Below are 20,867 nucleotides of genomic sequence, written 5' to 3'. Positions count from 1 at the left end.
TCATATTTGTAAATGTGCCAGGGTGACAGTTTTTTTTGTGATTAATGAAGCAGATGGCTAGCCCAATGTGTTTCAAATTTTATGTTTGTGCAAAATATTGTACTTTTTTAGAATTCATCAACTTTTCTGAATTCAAATTTTATGTTTGAGAATGTTAAGAGATTGTTGCTTTGTATGGAATAGACAATCACACCATGATCGATTACAATTCTAGTTAAACAACTAAGTTTTTCACAATACCACTATTATATTTGCATGAATGATGGAATCAAAATATTATCAACTTGTATAACCTGCTCTTTCTTGACATCTTCAATGATGGGATCTTGAGTCTCTGGCTTGTCTAGTTTGATTAAGTGTATTCTTTAACTTGATTCTTGAAAATGGGTTATTAACTGGACCATTATGGCATCTAGGAGCCTTTAGTGGTGTCTCTTGGTTTGTGTGCAGGTGTACATTACCGTACTCTCTACTTTTCCTATCCACTCGCTGAGTTTCCTGAAGCTTTTTTTCCACGTTCAATTATTGATTCCTTGTCTCTGACAAATATGAGAAAGTGGATGTTGCTTCTTCACCTTAACATAATGAATAACAAAAACAAAGAGATGTGCAATAGTTTACTTCATCAGTCACTGTTTATATTGACCATGAACAAATAATTTTGTAATCTTCTAGATCAGCCAGTCTCTTCTTAACCTGGACTGGCTGGCCTTCCTGATTCTGCAACTCTTATGTTTATTAATGAATGAAATTAACAGATTATCAATAATCTGCGTTGTAAACCAGTGCTTGTGGTTTTTTCTTCTTCCTCTCTTGAACTCCTCGTGGATTTCTTGGGTTTCTGTTATTCTTTTCCTGGATCCCTCTTTGTTCTACATCATATTGACTACTGGTTAACTATTGCATAGCTTGTTGTGTCATTCTATCTCTTTATTTATTTTTTAATTCTTCAAATCTGTATCACAGGCTCCTTGCATTAGCCAGCCACTTCACAACTAAAATGATCCGGAAATGTGGGTTACTCCAGCATAAGAAAGATGCATATGTATTACCTGGTTTTGGGATGATCCCTTTGCTCTCTCTTCCACCAGTTTTACCGCATAAATTACAGAATGAAATGGGGGACTCCAGAAGTCTTCATGATATGGCTCACCTTTTGGAGATTATTCGGAATCTTCAATCTGGACTGAGCTCAAAATTGAAGAATAAGGGTGTGGGATTGGTATGCTTCTGTGTGCTTACACACTTTTGAATTGTTTGTCTCTTATCTGCTGCTAATCACTTTGTCATTTTGAATGCTACAGGTGGATGGCAGGGAGGAATTGAGCTCGGTGGAGGCAAATTTATCGCAGGACGAATCTCAGCTTTCAATTCTTTCGGCAGATGCTACATCATCAGACACACCAAACCAGCAAGAACTTCTGGTTTCTGCATCTTCTGTTGTTTCTAATAATGAGAAGCTTGCTTTGATGCATTGTGATTCCTTGGATATAGAAGATTCAAATGGAGTATCTGTTCTTGTGCCACAGGGTGGTAATTGGGGAAAAAAAGTTTTTCCATCTGAAAACCCTAAGGAGATGATTGCACGATGGAAAATGGATAATTTAGACGTAAAAACTGTCGTTAAAGATGCACTACTATCTGGTCGTCTTCCTTTGGCAGTTTTGCAATTGCATCTTCATCGTTCTAGAGATTCAGAGACTAATAAAGAGCCACCCGATACTTTTAGTGAAGTTCGTGACAATGGAAGAGCCATTGCTTATGACCTATTTTTAAAGGTAGCTTAATTTTGTTTAGTAGGCAAAGCCAAAGGTGCATTGATTTATATTCCGTGTTAATCATTCATGATAAACAGGGGGAAACTGAATTTGCTGTTGCAACGTTGCAAAGGCTTGGGGAGGATGTTGAAACCTGCCTCAAGCAGCTATTGTTTGGCACGGTCAGGAGATCTCTTCAACTTCAAGTGGCAGAAGACATGAGAAGATATGGTTATCTGGGACCATATGAATGGGAAACATTGGAGAAGATATTAATCATCGAGGTACATGAAATTTGTCATCTTCCATTTCATTTTAATGTTAGTGGTTTAATATTGAATTTCATATCTGAGAAGAATTTTTTTTCTTCTTTTTTACTGGAAAGAGGCTGTACCCTAGCAGTAGTTTCTGGAGAACTTTTGTTGGTCGGCAGAAGGCATTAAAGAGAGCCACATTGACTTTGAATTCACCAGGCCAAATTAAGCTGCAGCTATTGCCTTCATATCTGTTTAGCAATCTTATCATTGAGTGTGGTGAAATTGATGGAGTAGTTTTAGGTTCATGGACAAGCATCAATGGAAACTCTCCTGATCCTGTAGTTGATGAAGATACTGCTCATGCTGGATACTGGGCTGCTGCTGCCGCTTGGTCTAGTGCCTGGGACCAGAGAACCATTGATCGTGTAAGTACTTTAGTTCCTTTACCTTTCTTTGTGCTATGAATGTTTGAAATGCTGCATGTCACACAGAAACCAGAGTGAAGGAAAATGAAATCCTGCAATAAGATGGGACCTGGTCTATGCTAAAAGTTGCGAGTCATGTCCCTTGTGATGTGGAAGTTTTTGTTCCTTTTACTGAATTTCTACAGCATGTACCGATTATAGTTTCAAGTTTATTAACTTTCATTTGGATGGTCAAGTAAAACATACAAGGATGTGGGCACTAATTTGTTTCACTCGAATCTGCTGCAAAGAAGCCAAATTTAGCACTTGTCTAGTTCAAACAAGTGAAGATTGAACTTTTGGAAATAGAAGGATGCCATGTAGAAGCTAAATATTTTATTTATTACTGGTATTCTCGCACAAGACATGCAATGTGCAAGTGCAGAAGTTCTTTTCTCAATACTTTCTTATGATGTTTGCCTTTCCCAGTCACAAAATGCTACAGTCAACAAAAATTGAGTGTTGAGGCATTAGCACTTGAACAATAAAAAGGAATTCAACAGCATCTTTTCAGCAGCTTTGGCAAATTCAGCTGATGGTCTTGTCATGCTATGTTGGCTCTTCAATGATCTTTCCCCATTTTCACTTTATGCTTTCCATGCCTCTATGCTGCATGTTCTATTTGTCACTTACTCCAAAAATACAGCTATTAGAGGGTTAATGCAAAACATCTAAACTTGCAAACTACGAACCATAATTTATATACAGTGAACTTTAAGGCTCTCTGTTCTGTCATTTGTGCTCGCATTTTTTTTAGTTTCTGCGAGGCTTTAATGTGGCCATGGACTACAATTCCTTCATTTTTTTTTTTGATCTTATACAGATAGTTTTGGATCAACCTTTCCTTATGGGCGTTCATGTATTGTGGGAATCTCAACTAGAGTACTATCTATGCCACAATGACTGTGAGGAAGTTTCCAAACTTTTGTACCTCATACCTACATCTGTTTTATCAGATGGAAGCCTCCAGATCACTTTGGACAACTTTCAGCATGCTCCAGAGGTTGGATGCAATCGTGAAATTCCTGAGTACAACAGTTATATATGCTCCATTGAAGAATTGGATTCAGTGTGCATTGATATTCCAGGGGTCAAGATTTTCAGGTTTCCTGCCAATGCATTTTGCTCTATGTGGTTAAGAATGCTCATGGAGCAGGAGCTTGCAAAGAAATTTATATTTTTGAAGAAATACTGGGAAGACACTGCTGAGATTGTAGCTCTGCTTGCTCGTTCAGGCATCATAACTAGCAGGTCTGATAAAATGACATTGGAGGACTCTTCTGTTGAGGCTTCATCTGATCTCAATATAACAGATGATGCTGTCCCCATGGAAGCTTTGCATAAATTACTCTTACATTACTGCGTGCAATGTAACTTGCCAAATCTTTTGGACCTTTATCTTGACCATTGCAAGTTGGTTCTAGATAATGATTCACTTGGTTCATTACAAGAAGCTGCAGTAAGTTTCCTCATGTCCATTGAGTCTAGCTGTTCTTTACATCGTATTATCTCTGATTCTTTGCTTATGTACAGTTCATTCGTATGGTTTTTTTTGCAATTTCTACTCTCCCTTGCCATATAGGTTCGTTAACGATGCCCTGGAAGCCATTACCTTCTTAAATTGTTGTTACACTAGTTGGACAAGTATGCCATTTTGAATATTTATGTATGTCCTGTGTGTTAATCTTCTATTTAATTAGGCGTTGACACTTTTTTTCCTGGGAAATTTAATCATCTGTCAAGCTGTAGGTCCAAATATATAGCTTGTTCAGTTGTTGTAGCAAACTACTTTGTTTCTTACGGATAGCGCATTACAAAGAGTCATCTTTGGGCCTGTTTAAGGAGTATGGAAACATTATGGACAACAAAAGATAGAACTTGGAGGAACCATGGTCTTTTTCATGAGGGACTTCTTATTAAACCTTGAAACTTATAAAATTCTGAACCTGTTTGCTCCTCTCTGGCTGTTTCAGTATCAGTGTTGTCTGAAAAAATATCTTATTGGATTTAGTTTCTGGTTGCTGTTAGTTTTGTTCTCTCTCTCTCTGTACCTTACAGGCTTTGTGCTCATGAAGCTCAGAGGTTGTGTTCCTCTTTGCTAGTGACCGAACTCGGGCCTTTGATGTTTCAGTGATTAGTGATTCCTTGTCTTTCTGCCTATTATGTCAAAAAACTCCTGATCCCAGCCTTATCTCTCTCTGTATTATTCTCACGTTACTGTGTTTTGTGTTTGTTGCGGAATCCAATCTTTCTAAGTACTTTACTTAGCTAAATGAAAAGGGAGAATGGAAAAATAAGGAGGAAAAATCTTTTTTGACACGAGAGAGTGGGTGGGGATGGGCAAGTCAGGATGGAAGAAGAGTGACTAAGAGAAAACATGTGTATCTTACTTGTGCTTCTTTATGACAAATGGTGACTAGCATATCTGCTCTGGACTGCATGTTGTCACATGGTGACCCGAAAAGCCACTACTCAGTTATAGTCCAACCAAACTCATGGAATTGAAGGGAGAGTTTGGAGACAGTCCTATCCTTCCATATTTTTTGAAGTGGCTACTTTCAAGTTCTGAAATTTCCTGTTGTATTTTAATTCTAGCTCTTCCTCCATTGCATCAGGCCCCTTGTCATATGATATATAGTCAGCATTTTTAAACGACTTGACAACTTTCATTTTTCAAATTATAAGTCAGACACTTCTATCGGGCCCGTTTCCATATGGTATCATGCTAACACTCTCTCTCACACACACTGCCAAAGCTTTATGTTTCTGTCCACTCAGATAGATAGCAAAAAACTTAAAGCTAGTCTTCGAGCATGCTGTTGTCCTTAGCCAGGGATTCCCATGTATCCAATTTTCAAATCTCTGTCTGTGTGTTAAAATTTGGATTTCACCCTTGAATATATCTGCATCTGATGCTCATTTCAAAGCTCACGTTTATGTTTCAACATCATACAGCATGTTGGTCTACTCCTTTTGAACACCTAAGTTTGAATGCACACTGTAGGCCTGTATATGTACAATATTTACCATAGATCATTCCAGATTGGGATTCTTAAGTAGGAAGTACTTACAATACAGAGGGCATGGTGTGGATATGGGGGAAATCAGAAACAGGATGATGAGTGAGCAAGCTAGACCAGGGCATGTTGAGAGAGCCAAAGAGCAGAGGCATCATTGCTTTGCTTGTGATATTCTGCAACCCATGTTCATGAGGAAACTTGTAAATAGTTTCTTCTTTTAGTGGATCTCAGATATGGTTTCAGGATAAATCTTCTAGGGACTAATGAGTAAAGTATTACCCAATCAAAACGCACAGTTTACATTGGCAAAGATATCTAAAAAAGGATAGATCATTGTCCTCAAGTTGATTTGTGTGTTGACTAAGTTGTGAAATCAATGCTTAATATTTATGGTTTACAATTGTCCAGCAGAATCTTTTTCTGCTTCATCCATGGTCTTTATGTAATAAACAGAGTCTGGATTTGTGCTTGTGTTCTTTTGCCTCTTCATGCAGAGTTTAGCAGCTCCACAGACTGCATTTACGCCTGTGAGACTGTCACTATTTCCTCTTCCATGATCTTTTCATTTTCTTCAAAACTCTTTCCACTAAATTGAGCCTTTGCTATCCCAATTTCCAAATTCAATTTACTCCAAAATGGGTTATTTTGGTGAAGCTATTGTTTAGTTTGAATACTATACTTCAATAGTGGACTACAAGAGTTAATTCTTCTTAGTATAACTTAATTGTGACAAATATTTATATTATCTCTCTTTATTGTGTTGGTTATCATTCTGGATCTCTCTGACATTGTTACTTTATCATTATTCTTTAACAATATATACATGCACTGACCTGTTTCATATGCTTTATTTGATGCTTCTTGTTCAGGGTGATTGTCAATGGGCAAAATGGTTGCTTTTATCTAGGATTAAGGGGCATGAATACAATGCATCATTCTCTAATGCTCGAACAATAATGTCACCTAATATAGTTTCTGATAGCAACCTCAATGTTCTGGAGATCGATGAAATAATTCATACTGTTGATGATATAGCGGAAGGTGGGGGTGAAATGGCAGCTTTAGCAACTCTAATGTATGCCCCTGACCCAATACAAAATTGCTTGAGCAGCGGTAGTGTGAAGAGGCATGGTAGCTCATCAGCTCAGTGCACTTTAGAAAACCTCAGGCCCACTTTGCAGCGATTTCCTACTCTGTGGCGCACACTTGTTGCAGCAAGTTTTGGTCATGATACAACTTCTAATTTCTTGGGTCTTAAGGGAAATAATGGTAGGTTAACCTCTTATATTTCTTTGATTTGTTAATCCATTTGGAGACATGAATCGGCCAAATGATGCTTTTGGTTTCTGTAGTTGATTCTCCTAACTGTATGCTGTCTATATACCTGGCAATTCAGCTTTAGCAGACTATCTAAATTGGCGTGACAATATCTTCTTCTCTACTACACATGATACTTCACTTCTACAAATGCTGCCATACTGGTTTCCTAAGACTGTGCGGAGGTTGATTCAACTTTATATTCAGGTTACTTTCGAGCTTCATCATGTCTCTGAAGTCTGAATCTTGTTTGATACTGTTTTTGTGATTGATCTCCAGCTTTCTTGTCACGCATGAATATATAAATTGGTATCATACTAAACTCTATGCCATGCTGATTACCTAAGAGATATCATGGTACTTCTGCGGACCTCCAATATTGTTCCTTTGCTTTGTTGGGAATGCTTGCATGTATCTTTATCTTTGCATGATATTGCAGGGTCCTCTTGGTTGGCAATCAGTGTCAGGTCTGCCTACTGCAGACACTTTGTTGTGCAGAGACTTAGATTTTTTCATGCATTCTGATGAAAATACAGAGCTAAATGCTGTCTACTGGGAGGCAACTATCCAAAAGCATGTTCAAGAGGAACTCTATGATTCTTCACTTGAGGTATATCTATATATCTATATATATCCACACACACACACACACATGTATATTGATTTCACATCCATAAAATAAAACTTCATGATCTCTCTCTCTTTCTCACACACACATATTGTTTTCAAGTCCATCAAATAAAACTTCTTTTAGTTTTGTTAGAAAATTCAACTTTATCATAGGATTTGAAATTTCAGTTGCAATTTGTGATGGAACTTTAAAATGGAATTTCTCATGTGCAATGCTAAATTTATATGTAGGAGAATTTGTGAAAAAGAGGGGTAGCCATTTTCTATTTAGAAATGCTATTTTCTATAGAATATATAGTAGTTGTTATATTCTTTTTTGCTTCTTCTATAGAAAAAGAGAGAATATTTGTTGTCTTTTTCTATGTTTTCATGGTATTATAGCCTTGATGACCAAGCGGTCACGAGTTTGAATCTTACCATCTCTATTTATTTGATAAAAATTAAGCATAAGGTAATGTGGGCCTGTGCAAGTTTCAAGTCTAAAGGGCTTTCACTTGAGGGGGTGTGTTAGAGAATAATATAAATCATATCTTGGGAACTCACCTAACAGCTTAAGCTATTGGGTTGAGATGGTTCTTTGACACCCTACAAGAGGTTTCTGTGTAGTGGAAAGAAATTCACTGTAGTTTTCTTTCAAAAATGCTTTCCTTGGTGCAACTACTATACTAATGGTAAGAAAGAACTGATATTTTATTGTAGTGTGTTAGAATTGTATCAAGCATTTGGCTTATGGTCTACAACTTTTGTCCTTGCATGCACACGCACTGACTTGACAATGCAAGTTATGCTACAATGATTCCCACCTTTTGTGCTTGTCTCATTTTTGCCACTGACACGTTGTAGCGCCTAATTGTAGTATTTCTGAATTCTAAATATGAGCCAATAAAAATTGATACAGGAACATCAGTTGATTGAGAGTTTTGTTTAAGCACTCTTGTTTGCTGGTGCTGACTAGTTTGTTGCAAAGAGCTGTTGTAATGTGTGGACTTTGTGTTTGTTTGCTTACACTGCATTCAACTTTTTGTTCCTCCTGTTTTTGTTTTATTTTTTGTTCCTGGAACAAAAAAACAGAATCTTCCTTTTAGGCAACACCTCCATTCCCAAGTCTTAATCATCATGTTTCTCACAGTGATGAATATCTGATGGTGTTGCACTTATTTCAGGAAACTAAACTTGGGCTTGAGCACCATTTACATCGTGGACGTACACTGGCAGCTTTTAATCATATCCTCAGTGTTAGAGTTCAAAAGTTGAAATTAGAAGGCCAATCTGTTGCTTTGTCACATGGTCAACAAAATTTTCAATCCGATGTTCAGACACTTCTTGCACCTTTGACACAAAGCGAAGAGGCTGTTCTTTCTTCGGTAAGGATTAACTATGAGTAGAATTGTATTTTTTTCAAATATAACTAGTTATGTGGCTATTGTTTAGTGCAATAATAGAAATCTTGGGCTTGCTGCTGTAAGTGTAGGTGTCCATTTGATTTAAATCATGGTCATACTAATGATTAAGTTGTGATGCTTTGAGCTTAGGATGGTTTTTCAGTGATAATATTTGTGGCTTTTGAGAGCTTTTTTCCCTTGATAAACTGATATCCTTTAGCTGACAGCGAGGGCTGCTTTTTTTTGTTTGTTTTTCCATCTGAGACTGATTTTTCAGTACCATTGGAGTTGATCCAAACAAACTTGCACCTTTCAATACCTGATTAACTCATTTTGTGCCTTGATTTTCTTCATCCTTTTGTGAGTGCCCCTCAATCTGTGTCTCTCATGTACTAAGACTTTGTTTCTTCCTTGTCATCATTCCTACTTTTACCACCTGGGACTCAATGTTAGATTTGCTTTCAGATCCTGTGTGGCTTCTAGCTGGATTGAGTACCATCTAGCAAGGCTCCCACTACCTTAACTACCATCTTCTAATGTAGCTGGACTTGTTTTTGGGACTCCCTTATCCATAATCTCCATACCCTATTTGGTTAGGGTGTTCTATATCATCATCATCATCAACAACAGTTCGATAATCACAAGCAATATGGCCTGGGTACCGCCAATAACGACATAGATTGGGCAATCATTCATAGTTAAACAAAATCCAGCATGATTTTCCATTTGACAGCTGGCCATAGATCCCTGAAAAGACGGAGTTTTTCGGGGATAGTTTGAAAACTAACATGTTTGTGGAAGCCCATATAATTAACCCCTCCATCCTCATAAAGAGGCCATCCTTCTTTGCTGGAAGTTTAATCTTATGACTGGTAAAACTGTTCAAGGCACATCATATGCCCTGACCCTGAGAAGGTTCTTGAATAGAACAATCTGCCAAAGCTTCTTTAAAACTAGAACTTGCTTATCAAAATTCCAGGGCCCTTGTTCAAATACCTTTTGTTCATATTCCAGTGAAAGAATAGTATGCGGAATAATCTTGTCTATCTGATTGATATCTATACATCTCAAAGGCTTCCACACTTGTCTTATTGTTGTCTTAAAGTTTGGATAATTGGGCAACCTCTCTATCCATAATTCCCAATGAGGCACAAAGATGCCTCATTTTTGGTTAGACAAATGAGATCCCATAGTCTCTGCCTGTTCTACCATCCTTCGCAATCCTCTTTCCTGCTTCAGAAGGGAAAAACTACAGAAAATACAATTACAAAAACTGATCTATGTGTCATAAGCTAGGGCAAAGTTGGGGATGGTGCTCATGTGAGTCACAGAAACTTCAGTTTGAACGAGAGAACTAAAAGTTGTACATTAATATCAGGGAAGTCACGTGAATTGTGGCTTCATTTTCTGATTGTTAGTTTAGTGTAAATGATTTACAAACTACAATAATTTATGACTAGCAATAATGGAGCCAATTCAATTGATTTTCATTTACTGGTGCATACTTATGCATGCTGAAAACTTTATGTTAATACTACTTTTGTTTATCTGACCTAAATGATGCCTTGTAAACTTAGTTAATACTACTTTTGGGACTTGAATTTTTCAGGTCATTCCACTTGGTGTCGCTCATTTTGAGGATTCTGTGTTGGTTGCATCATGTGCTTTTCTCCTTGAACTTTGTGGTTTATCTGCCAGCATTATTCATGTGGATGTTTCTGCCTTGAGACGGATATCTTCATTTTACAAATTGAGTGAGAACAATGAGAGATATAGCCAAATTTCACCTAAAGGTAAAGGTTCTGCACTTCACGTGGTATCGCGTGAAGGTAATGTAGTAGAGTCTCTGGCTCGATCACTTGCAGATGAGTATCTGCACAAGGATTGTGTAACCAACACTAAGTTAAAGGGGACTTCAAATTCATTCATTGGCAAACAATCTTCAAGAGTTCCAATGCTAGTCCTGCAGCATTTGGAGAAAGCTAGTCTTCCAATAATGATGGATGGAAAGACTTGTGGATCTTGGCTACTGACTGGTAGTGGTGATGGAACTGAATTAAGAGATCAACAAAAAGTAGCAAGCCAACACTGGAATTTAGTTACAGCTTTCTGTCAGATGCATCAACTTCCATCAAGCACAAAGTACCTTGCTGTCTTAGCAAGAGACAATGATTGGGTAGCTCTCTCTCCACTTCTTCATAGGGAAAAATAAATAGAAATATAATATTTGGATTTGCCTTTATTATGTTTCCTTCATTTGATTTGTTTATGGCATGTTTCCTTCATTTTGATTTTTAAGAAACTCCACATCTTATGTTGCCTCTGTCTTCTACAAGGTTGGATTTCTGTCTGAAGCTCAGATTGGAGGATACCCTTTTGATACAGTCGTCCAAGTAGTAAGTGTCATCTACCCCTAATTAATCTTTGAATCCAAGTTATGCTACAAAACATTCTGATGGAATTTTCCTATTGATGGTGTTATGATTTTATATTGCAGGCAACCAAGGAGTTCAGTGACCCACGTCTCAAAATTCATATATTAACAGTATTAAAAGGCATGCAGTCAAGGAAGAAATCTGGTTCTCCAGCATATTCAGATACTGGGGAAAGTGGAAGTGAAACTTACTGTTTCCAGGAGGACATACTTATTCCTGCTGAGCTCTTTAGAATCTTAGCAGATTGTGAGAAGCAGAAAAATCCTGGAGAGTCTCTCTTGAAGAAAGCAAAGGAGATGTCCTGGTCAATTTTGGCATTGATTGCATCATGCTTTCCTGATTTGTCTCCCTTGTCCTGTCTAACAGTTTGGCTGGAAATTACTGCAGCGAGGTTATCCCGTAGTCCAAATGAAATAGTGCTTTGCAGATCTATGTTCTTACACCTTTTCAAGCTTTTAGATGCCCAAGAATTGTTTTGGATTCACTTTATGTATTTGGTTTCATATTTGATATGAAGATCTTCACTACTTTGTTCTTCCTCATGAATTCATTATATTTCCATGCTTTGAAAATTTCACAGCTGAATTATATTTACAGGGAAACTTCATCCATCAAGGTGAACGGCATTGCATCCCAGATTGCAAATAATGTTGGAGCAGCTGTGGAAGCTATAAATTCCCTGCCAGCTGGTAGCAGGGTCCTGACAGTTCATTACAATCGGCATAATGCAAAACGCAGGCGTCTTATGGAGCCAATTTATGTGGATGTTTTGACTACTTATGGTGGACCAACAAGGTCTGTTGCCCAAGGCACAGTTGCTGAAGATGAAAGAAGAGTAGATATTCATGAAAGTGTAAATGTTTCAAGTGATTCTGATCAAGGACCTGTGTCTCTCTCTAAGATGGTGGCAGTGCTTTGTGAACAACAGTTGTTTCTACCTCTGTTAAGGGCTTTTGAGATGTTTCTTCCTTTGTGTTCTTTGTTACATTTCATTCGCTCTCTTCAGGTCTGTGAACAAATTTATAACCCAATTTCCTGTCCATCTTTATGATTTGTTGGGATGAAGAGAACTGCATTCTCTTAGTCACCAGTTTTGAATGCTTTGAATTTAGAAGTTGACCTCTCTTTCTCTCCTTTTTTCCACTTGTCTAACAATCATTACACACAACCCTGATTCCACAAAGACAGGCCAAAGGTTCATTTCCTGATTTCTTACCACCACTATTTCACATGAGGTCCAATGCATGGCCAGATTTAGATACTTAGAGAATACTAGGTGAAGACTATTTTACACATGCAAAAAAAAAATCTTAAAAGCTGAAATCTAAACTTTTCAGATTGGTACCTGTAGGGCTGCTCAAAACGAACTCCATGTGTATTAAAGCATGAACAAAACTCTGCCTGTTGTACTTGTACTCTTTCTTAATATCTGTTCTCATCTTGTCCCAAACACATGCGAAGCCAATGGAAGTTCTCATCATATTATGTGTGCCATGTATTTGTGCATGTCTTGTTTGCATGTTCATGGAAGAAACTTGGGACCATTGTAAAGCACCTTGACCTAAACAGGATGAGATGGATGAAACTTATTTAAAAACAAAATTTAAAACAATGGGGTTTGTTTTTATCATGGAATGCCTTTGTTGGCCAACCATATCATGTATAATTATTTTCTTTTTTCTGGTAATATTTGTATTTTGAGTCAAATTTTTCTTTTGCTTGGCTTGAGTCATGAAAAAAAATGAAATTGTTGGGATTGCCTTGTTCTGATAGAAACTCTTTTTTTTCCTTTCAGGCATTTTCCCAAATGCGTCTATCTGAAGCTTCAGCCCATCTGAGTTCCTTTTCTGTCAGGATAAAGGATGAACAATCCAGTATGCAGGCAAACATAGGAATTGAAGGGCAGGTCAGAACTTCGTGGATAAGCTCCACGGCTGTAAAAGCTGCCAATGCCATGCTTGTAACTTGTCCATCTCCTTATGAAAAAAGATGTTTGTTACAACTTCTTGCCGCAACGGACTTCGGTGATGGTGGATCTGCCGCAACATATTATCGAAGACTTTACTGGAAAATCAATTTAGCTGAGCCTTCACTGCGGAAGGATGACACTGTACATCTAGGAAATCAGGCTCTAGATGATGATTCACTTTTAGAAGCATTGGAAAAGAACGGGCATTGGGAGCAAGCACGTAATTGGGCCAGGCAGTTGGATGCCAGTGGTGGACCTTGGAAATCTTCTGTTCACCATGTTACTGAAATTCAGGTATACTTTGTTTACAAAAGTAGTGGGTGTTTCCAAAAAAATAATTATTTTAATGTTTTTTTTTCCTCATAAACAAGTGTAATTACAGAAGTAATATGTAATACATCCATCCACAAAAGCAACTTGGATTGAAACAGAAATTTCTCTTCATCATCCCACACAGGACTCGTACAAGTTATGGATCACATGTTGTATCTTAATAAAAAAAATTGCATTTTTATACTAATATTCACAAAATAAAGTTGATTGAAAGCGCAGTTGAGTTGCCACCAGTACTTGCCAAAAATATGAGAGATGCTAATTCCACACTCATGTATTGTTGATTATTTGGTTCTATATTCATTTCTTATTTTGGATCAAATAGGTTATTAGGAGAGGAGCGAATTAAGATTTTGAAGGAGAAAAATTAGTCTTTTATACATGAGAGAGGTGTAACTTTTTTGAGATGGAGATAAATGGAGACAGATCTTTTACCTAATTGAGAATTCTTTAATATGAAGAGAGAAATGGAAAATTAAATCTATATATAATACAACAAGCAACTATTCTCGATGTAACTTAACTTGCAATCATATATATATATATGAGTGAGTAAAATTGTTACATGGTCTCCACTCAACAAAAAGTTTCGCAATGAATTAGTTGAAGTACTAGATACAAAACGTTCAAAAGAATCAAAAGTGTTTTGTCTATGCAAGTACTTTGTAGTGATTTTGATTGTTGAAGGTAATTTTTACCCTTTAAATACTTCATTTAGGATTACTTGGAAAATTTCTAATTTGCTCTGATTTTTTTAATGAATTTTGTGTGTGAATTGATAAATCAATAGATGGGCACATGCCCTCTTATTTTGTTATTTTTTCCAATAAATGTTACTTAGAATATTATTGCTCTAGAATGAATTTCCATGTCTTTGAATAAAATAAGTTTCTCTTTGGAAGGCTTTAAACCAGTTGAGTAGTTTCCTTGAATCAGCTTATGTTTGATTACTTTGGCTACAATGTTAAAAGTTTGAAATTGATTATGCCTTGATTGGGATAGATGTGATTAACATATACCAGCTGCTTTTCATGTTCATAATCAGAAGTCCTAAGTGTTTGTAGTAGTATTATTATTAAACCCTTGATGTCCACACTTTTCTTGGTCCCCTCCCTTAAATTTCAGGCTGAATCCATGGTAGCTGAGTGGAAGGAGTTCCTTTGGGATGTTCCAGAAGAGAGAGTTGCTTTATGGGGCCACTGCCAGACACTGTTCGTCAGATATTCCTTCCCTCCTTTACAGGTGTATTTTATTAGCAATTGTCACCATTGAGAATTATGTTTTGCAACTTGCTATACTTTGAGATAATGTGCTTGTACATGATTTACAGGCTGGGTTATTTTTCCTTAAACATGCTGAAGCCGTTGAGAAGGATCTTCCAGCGAGAGAGCTTCATGAATTGCTGCTGCTTTCTCTTCAATGGTTAAGTGGGATGATCACTCTGTCTAATCCGTGAGTCTTCAGTCACAAATTCAATTTCCATTTCTCGTATTCATTGTTTGTTTCTGACCTATGTGGTGATTTTATTAGAGTTTATCCAGTGCCACTTCTGCGAGAAATTGAGACTAGAGTATGGCTCTTGGCAGTAGAATCAGAAGCTCAGGCAAAGAGTGATAGAGACTTTACTTCAACCACTTTGAGTCGGGATCCTTTAATTGGAAATACTTCCAATATCATTGACAGGACTGCAAGTTTAATAACGAAGATGGACAATCATATCAATACAATGAGGAGCAGAACTATAGAGAAACAAGATGCAAGGGAAAATAACTTGACACAGCACAAAAACCAAGTATTGGATTCCATCACTCAGACAACAGGGAGTAGTACAAAGCCAAAACGGAGGGCCAAAGGCAATGCACTATCACGACGACCATTAATGGACCCCATTGATAAAAATACTGAGCCTGAAGATTTTTCTACTAACCTCTTTTCTAGAGGTGACTTGCTGTTGCCAGATGAAAACTTAAAGATAGAAATGTCTTTTTCGAAGTGGGAGGAAAGGATTGGACCTGCAGAGCTGGAAAGAGCTGTTCTTTCTTTATTGGAGTTTGCACAAATAACAGCTTCCAAGCAACTTCAATATAAGCTGTCTCCATCACACACCCCTCATGAATTTATACTTGTTGATGTTACTCTAAAGCTTGCAACTATATCTACTCCTGGTAGCAAAATATCCATATCAATGCTTGATGAGGAAGTGCGTTCTGTGGTTAAGTCACATAATATATTAACTGAGCAGCATCTGGTTGATCCACTGCAGGTTATTGTTCAGATATCAGATGTTTGTTCTTTTCTCAAACTTGACAGTTTATTTTATACAAATATGCTTGTTTATTAATATGAAGATTTAAATTTCTCTGTTTTCCCTTCTAAGTGCCTATTTGTAGCTCATTGCCATTGCTAACTATTCCCAATGTGATGTCTTGTTGCATAATGGATGCATGGATTGGAATTTTTGACTATGCCAATGAAGATCTTGGAGAAATTGGTTACTGTTTTTACTGAAGGTAGTGGACGAGGACTGTGCAAGAGAATCATAGCAGTTGTAAAAGCTGCAAATGTCTTGGGTCTTTCTTTTTTGGAGGCATTTGATAAGCAGCCAATCGATTTGCTCCAGCTGCTTGCTCTTAAAGCACAAGAGTCATTTGAACAAGCATCTCTCATAGTGCAAACTCATTCCATGCCAGCTGCTAGTATTGCTCAAATTCTTGCAGAATCCTTTCTAAAGGTTTGGTTTCTTTTTCCCTTGTGTACCTTATTTTCTTTGGCCTATTTGATTCTTAAATTAATATCATAGGTTTCTGTCTTTTGCAAAAGGGCGAGATTCTGCTTGGTCAGTAGACTGAAAATGATATTTCTGGTTTGATCCAAGTTGGTTTTGTAGACTGTTTGATGACCTGGTGCAATAAATAAGTTCAGGGACTTCTTTTTTTTTTCATGTGTTGAGCTATATACCTTGAGATTGTATATTTTATTCATGCCCAGTTTTGCATGAAGTTAACTGAGTCCTATGCAATCTATGACTCGTTGTCTATGTTATAATTTATTTGCTTTGCTGACATATTACAGGGTCTATTGGCTGCACATCGTGGGGGGTACATGGATTCTCAGAAGGAGGAAGGACCTGCTCCTCTATTGTGGAGATTTTCAGACTTCTTAAAATGGGCAGAGCTTTGTCCTTCTGAACCTGAAATTGGTCATGCGTTGATGCGTTTGGTGATTACTGGAAAAGAAATACCACATCCCTGTGAGGTATTGCTATTATAAGTGAGGGTTGATAGTATTCCTATGTGCCTAAATGGCTATAATTTTCAGCAACTATGACCTTTTTAACCGTAGCTGCGGTCTAGTAGAAGTGACTGGCTGATGATCCTTTTTTGCCAAAGAAGAAAATGGATGATAAAAAGATGAATTTGACTTTTGTGTAACCAGTTATTGATAATCCAAAGCTTTTATTTTACTGGGAAATCTTTCTTTTTTTCTTTCTCAGGTTGAACTTCTTATCCTGTCACACCACTTCTACAAATCATCAGCATGCCTGGATGGAGTTGATGTTCTTGTATCCCTTGCTGCCACCAGGGTGGAAGCTTATGTTTCTGAGGGTGATTTTCCATGTTTGGCTCGCCTGATAACTGGAGTAGGAAATTTCCATGTCCTTAATTTCATTCTTGGCATTCTCATAGAAAATGGTCAGCTGGATCTTCTTCTTCAGAAATATTCAGCTGCTGCAGAGACAAATGTGGAAACTGCAGAGGCTGTCAGAGGATTTCGGATGGCTGTTCTTACGTCACTGAAGCATTTTAACCCCAAAGATCATGATGCATTTGCTATGGTGCGTGTGTTCTTCATTTCACTGTTTCTAGAGTGAACATTATATATAGGCTGTGAAAAATTATTAAATCAGTGAGTAAGATAGTTAAAAGAAAAAAATTTAATTCAAGGGGAATGGATGGAAAGGGTATAAGCTCAGCCTAAAATGGCTTAGGTTGAAGGAAAAAAGAATTTTGTTTCTAAGCATCTTATAGAGAATATGGTTTTAAATAGGATAATTGTGGGAAGAGAATCTCCATGGGTGACTCCAAATTTCTTTTGTGATTAAGCCATTTAGTTGAGTATCTATGGTTATGGGATGCATATGTCGTATTATTAGATTCTTTGGGAATAACTTTCATATTATGTTGTATTTCATATTTGTACTTGACGGGGAGCATGTTACAACTATATTTATAAACTAAATAGATAAGACTAAGCCTGAAAAAAATCCGTGAAGAAACCCAGAAGCATCTGATATGAAGCTTGAAATTGTGTTATTTCAATTATTTTCCTAGTTAATTTTGGATTTTAATTATTTGTTTTAAATTAATATTTAAGAATTCTATAGTTAGATGGATTCTATTAATTAGGTAAGTTTTAATTAAAAATTAATTTTTATAAAGAATTTTAGGATTGATATAAATAGAAATGCTTAGTTTATTTTGAGATTGAAGACTATTATTCAGACTTTTAATAAAACATTAGAGAGTTTTCTTTAAATTTCTCTACAACTTAAGTCTATAACCTTAAGGCTTGAAAAACCTAGCTTTTATCCACACAAAACGCCGCGTCAATTGGTATCAGAGTAGGTTGGCCTCTTTGATGGATGGAGAGGGTAGCAACCCACTCTGCAATGCAGGAGTGGAGGCCCTTCAAGGTGTCGTGCGGGCTCAGGATTAGAAACTAGATCATTTAGAGCAAACTAGATCGTCTAATGGGTAATACAAACAAGGATCATGAAAAGGAGAGGAACTTGCTTGGAAGTAGGCCAAATCCCAAACCTATTCCTGAAGATCCATCCATACAATCATTTGTCCATGTGGAGGGAGTTGGTGGAGACAAATTTGATGGGGGGCATAGGGCCTTAACATTCCAAGACAAACCACTGCAACAAACACATGATTTTTGCATCAAGGTAGAAATCCCGACATTCAATGGAGATCAGGACATAAAAGAATTTCTTGATTGGATTGCCAAATGTGATAGGGTTAAGGAGTACTCAAGTTTCTTGGAAGAGAAGGTGAAACTGGTCGTATATAACTTAAAGGGTGAAGCTTCTTCCCAGTGGAATCGTCAAGTAGATACACTCTTAACAAAAGGGAGACAACCTATTACATCATAGATGTACATGAGACAATTGTTGCATGAGAGATTCCTTCCTCCTGACTATGAGCAATATTTGTTTTAGCAATACTAGGATTATTCAAAGGCCATAAATCTATCAATGAGTCAGAATAGAGTTGCTAATGCTTTGAGTAGAAGAGCAACCTTGATGGTTACTTTAAGGGGAGAGATCACTGGATTTGGTTATTTGAAAGAGTTGTGATGAGGATTTTGGTAAGGTGTAGAAGAAGTGTCAAAATCTACCCTTTAATGATTTTTACATTTATGATGGAAGGTAATTAATTTTGCATTCCTCGGTCTTCATTGCGGGAGAAGGTGATTCAAGATTTGCATGAAGGAGGTTTGACTGGTCACTTAGGGCGACAATTGACTATTGATGCTGTCATTGACATGTATTATTGGCTTTACTTGAAATAGGGTATTGGTAAGTTTTTGCAAAAATGTTATGTTTGTCAAACTGTTAATGGGCAAGCACATAATACAAGTTTATATATGCCTCTGCCTATTCCTGAAAAAATATGTGAGAACTTTTCTATGAATTTTGTATTTGGATTACCCCATACACAATAGGAAATGGATTCTGTATTTATAGTTAACAGGTTTTTAAAGATGACTCATTTTATTCCTTGCAAAAAGATGAATGATGTGTTTGTTATTGCTCTGACTTTTCTTTCGAGAGATGTTGTTTACATGGGGTGTTGAATACCATCACTTTTGACCTCGACAATAAGTTTCTTAGTCACTTTTGGCATATGTTGTGGAAATTGTATGACTCTTCATTACATTTTAGTAGTACAACACATCTTTAGACAAATGGGCAAATAGATTCATTGAATCAGACACTTGGAAACTTGATAAGAAGCATTTGTTGTAACAAGCTAAAATAGTGAGATCATGCCCTTGCATAAGAGGAATTCGCATACAACAGTGCTAGACACAGTGCCATGGGTAAATCACCATTCAAGATTGTGTTTCTACAGTGTCTTAAACATTTGCTAGATCTTATGCCAGTTCAAAATGGTGTTGAGTTTAGTGTGGCTGCCGAGAAGATGGCTATGGATGCGTAAATTACTATGAAGGATGTGAAGTAGAAGTTGATGAAGACCACTACGAAATATAAGGAAGTTGTTGATAGGCACCGCCATGCCAAAGTGTTCGAGGAAAAAGATAATATAATGGTGTTCCTTCACAGCGAGATATTTATGGTGGGGTCATATAGCAAGTTACAATAAAAGAAATATGATCCTTACACTACCCCGAAGAAGATTAGTGACAATGTTATCGATTTACTCGATAATATGAGTATTTCCAAAAAATTTAGTGTTGGATATTTATCTTTTCTATGATGATCAACCTTTATATCCAAAGCTTGGAGATGACTTGGGGTTGAGTCTTTCTCAAGTAGAGGGGATTGACGTGGAGCATGTCATAACTATATTTATGAATCATATAGACAAGACCAAGCCTGAAGAAAAGTTCGCAGCATCTAATATGAAGCTTGAAATTGTTGTTCTAATTATTTTCCTAGTTAATTTTGGATTTTATATTTGTTTTTAATTAATATTTATAAATCTTAATGCTGGATGGATTCTATTAATTAGGCAAGTTCTATTTAGAAATTTTTTCCTATAAACTTTTTTAGTTTTAAGTAGGAATTTTTTTTCTATAAAGTATATTAGGACGAATATAAATAAAGATAGTTTATTCAGAGATTGAAGACTATTATTCAGACTTTTAATAAAGCACTAGAGAATTTTATCAAAATTCTCTATAGCTTAGATCTGTAACCTTAGAGCTTGAGAATCCTAGTTTTTATTCATATTATATGCCGCGACAGTACTTGATCACCTGTTTCTTTTAAAAATCTATAGTGCAGGACTCTTACATTTAGGATATGAAGTCTCTTGAATACAGTACGAAGGTATATCACAACTATATTGAATAAAAGTGCATCGCTTACAATGTCACCCTATTTGCAATTCTATTTGTCTCAGCTTGTCTTGGTTTATTTTGTTCATGCACTGCACCATATTTATTTTCTAAAGGGCCATTCTCTGGGTATAATTGAATGCGTCTCAGATTGCCACTGGCAAGCTTGCAGGTTTGAGTTGCAACCTGCTTTGGCAGGACAGACACTAGGTTT

The 20,867-nt window shown here is 36.8% G+C and overlaps 1 protein-coding gene across 3 annotated transcripts in view; it reads left to right on the top strand.

The window, feature by feature from the left end:
• Positions 1–20,867, top strand: part of LOC133673085 (uncharacterized) — a 29,910-nt gene that overhangs the window by 7,789 nt on the left and 1,254 nt on the right. Inside the window, exons 6-26 of one of the 3 annotated variants that reach the window (XM_062093714.1) lie at positions 967–1,222; positions 1,305–1,778; positions 1,856–2,041; positions 2,143–2,439; positions 3,302–3,937; positions 6,368–6,767; positions 6,895–7,022; positions 7,255–7,425; positions 8,609–8,809; positions 10,437–11,003; positions 11,164–11,223; positions 11,325–11,653; positions 11,860–12,268; positions 13,058–13,525; positions 14,690–14,806; positions 14,895–15,016; positions 15,095–15,848; positions 16,041–16,295; positions 16,637–16,819; positions 17,058–17,399; positions 20,596–20,645. In XM_062093714.1, the coding sequence (XP_061949698.1) occupies positions 967–1,222; positions 1,305–1,778; positions 1,856–2,041; positions 2,143–2,439; positions 3,302–3,937; positions 6,368–6,767; positions 6,895–7,022; positions 7,255–7,425; positions 8,609–8,809; positions 10,437–11,003; positions 11,164–11,223; positions 11,325–11,653; positions 11,860–12,268; positions 13,058–13,525; positions 14,690–14,806; positions 14,895–15,016; positions 15,095–15,848; positions 16,041–16,295; positions 16,637–16,819; positions 17,058–17,399; positions 20,596–20,622 (6,382 nt within the window). In that variant the 3' untranslated portion in view covers positions 20,623–20,645. The remainder of the gene's footprint in view (positions 1–966; positions 1,223–1,304; positions 1,779–1,855; positions 2,042–2,142; positions 2,440–3,301; positions 3,938–6,367; positions 6,768–6,894; positions 7,023–7,254; positions 7,426–8,608; positions 8,810–10,436; positions 11,004–11,163; positions 11,224–11,324; positions 11,654–11,859; positions 12,269–13,057; positions 13,526–14,689; positions 14,807–14,894; positions 15,017–15,094; positions 15,849–16,040; positions 16,296–16,636; positions 16,820–17,057; positions 17,400–20,595; positions 20,646–20,867) is intronic. The other 2 variants (XM_062093712.1, XM_062093711.1) reach the window with 2 other exon arrangements.

Source organism: Populus nigra, chromosome 14 (genome assembly GCF_951802175.1).
Source record: "Populus nigra chromosome 14, ddPopNigr1.1, whole genome shotgun sequence".
Taxonomy (NCBI): Eukaryota; Viridiplantae; Streptophyta; class Magnoliopsida; order Malpighiales; family Salicaceae; genus Populus; species Populus nigra.
Note: the sequence above shows the minus strand (reverse complement) of the source record. Positions and strands in the feature narration are given on the sequence as shown.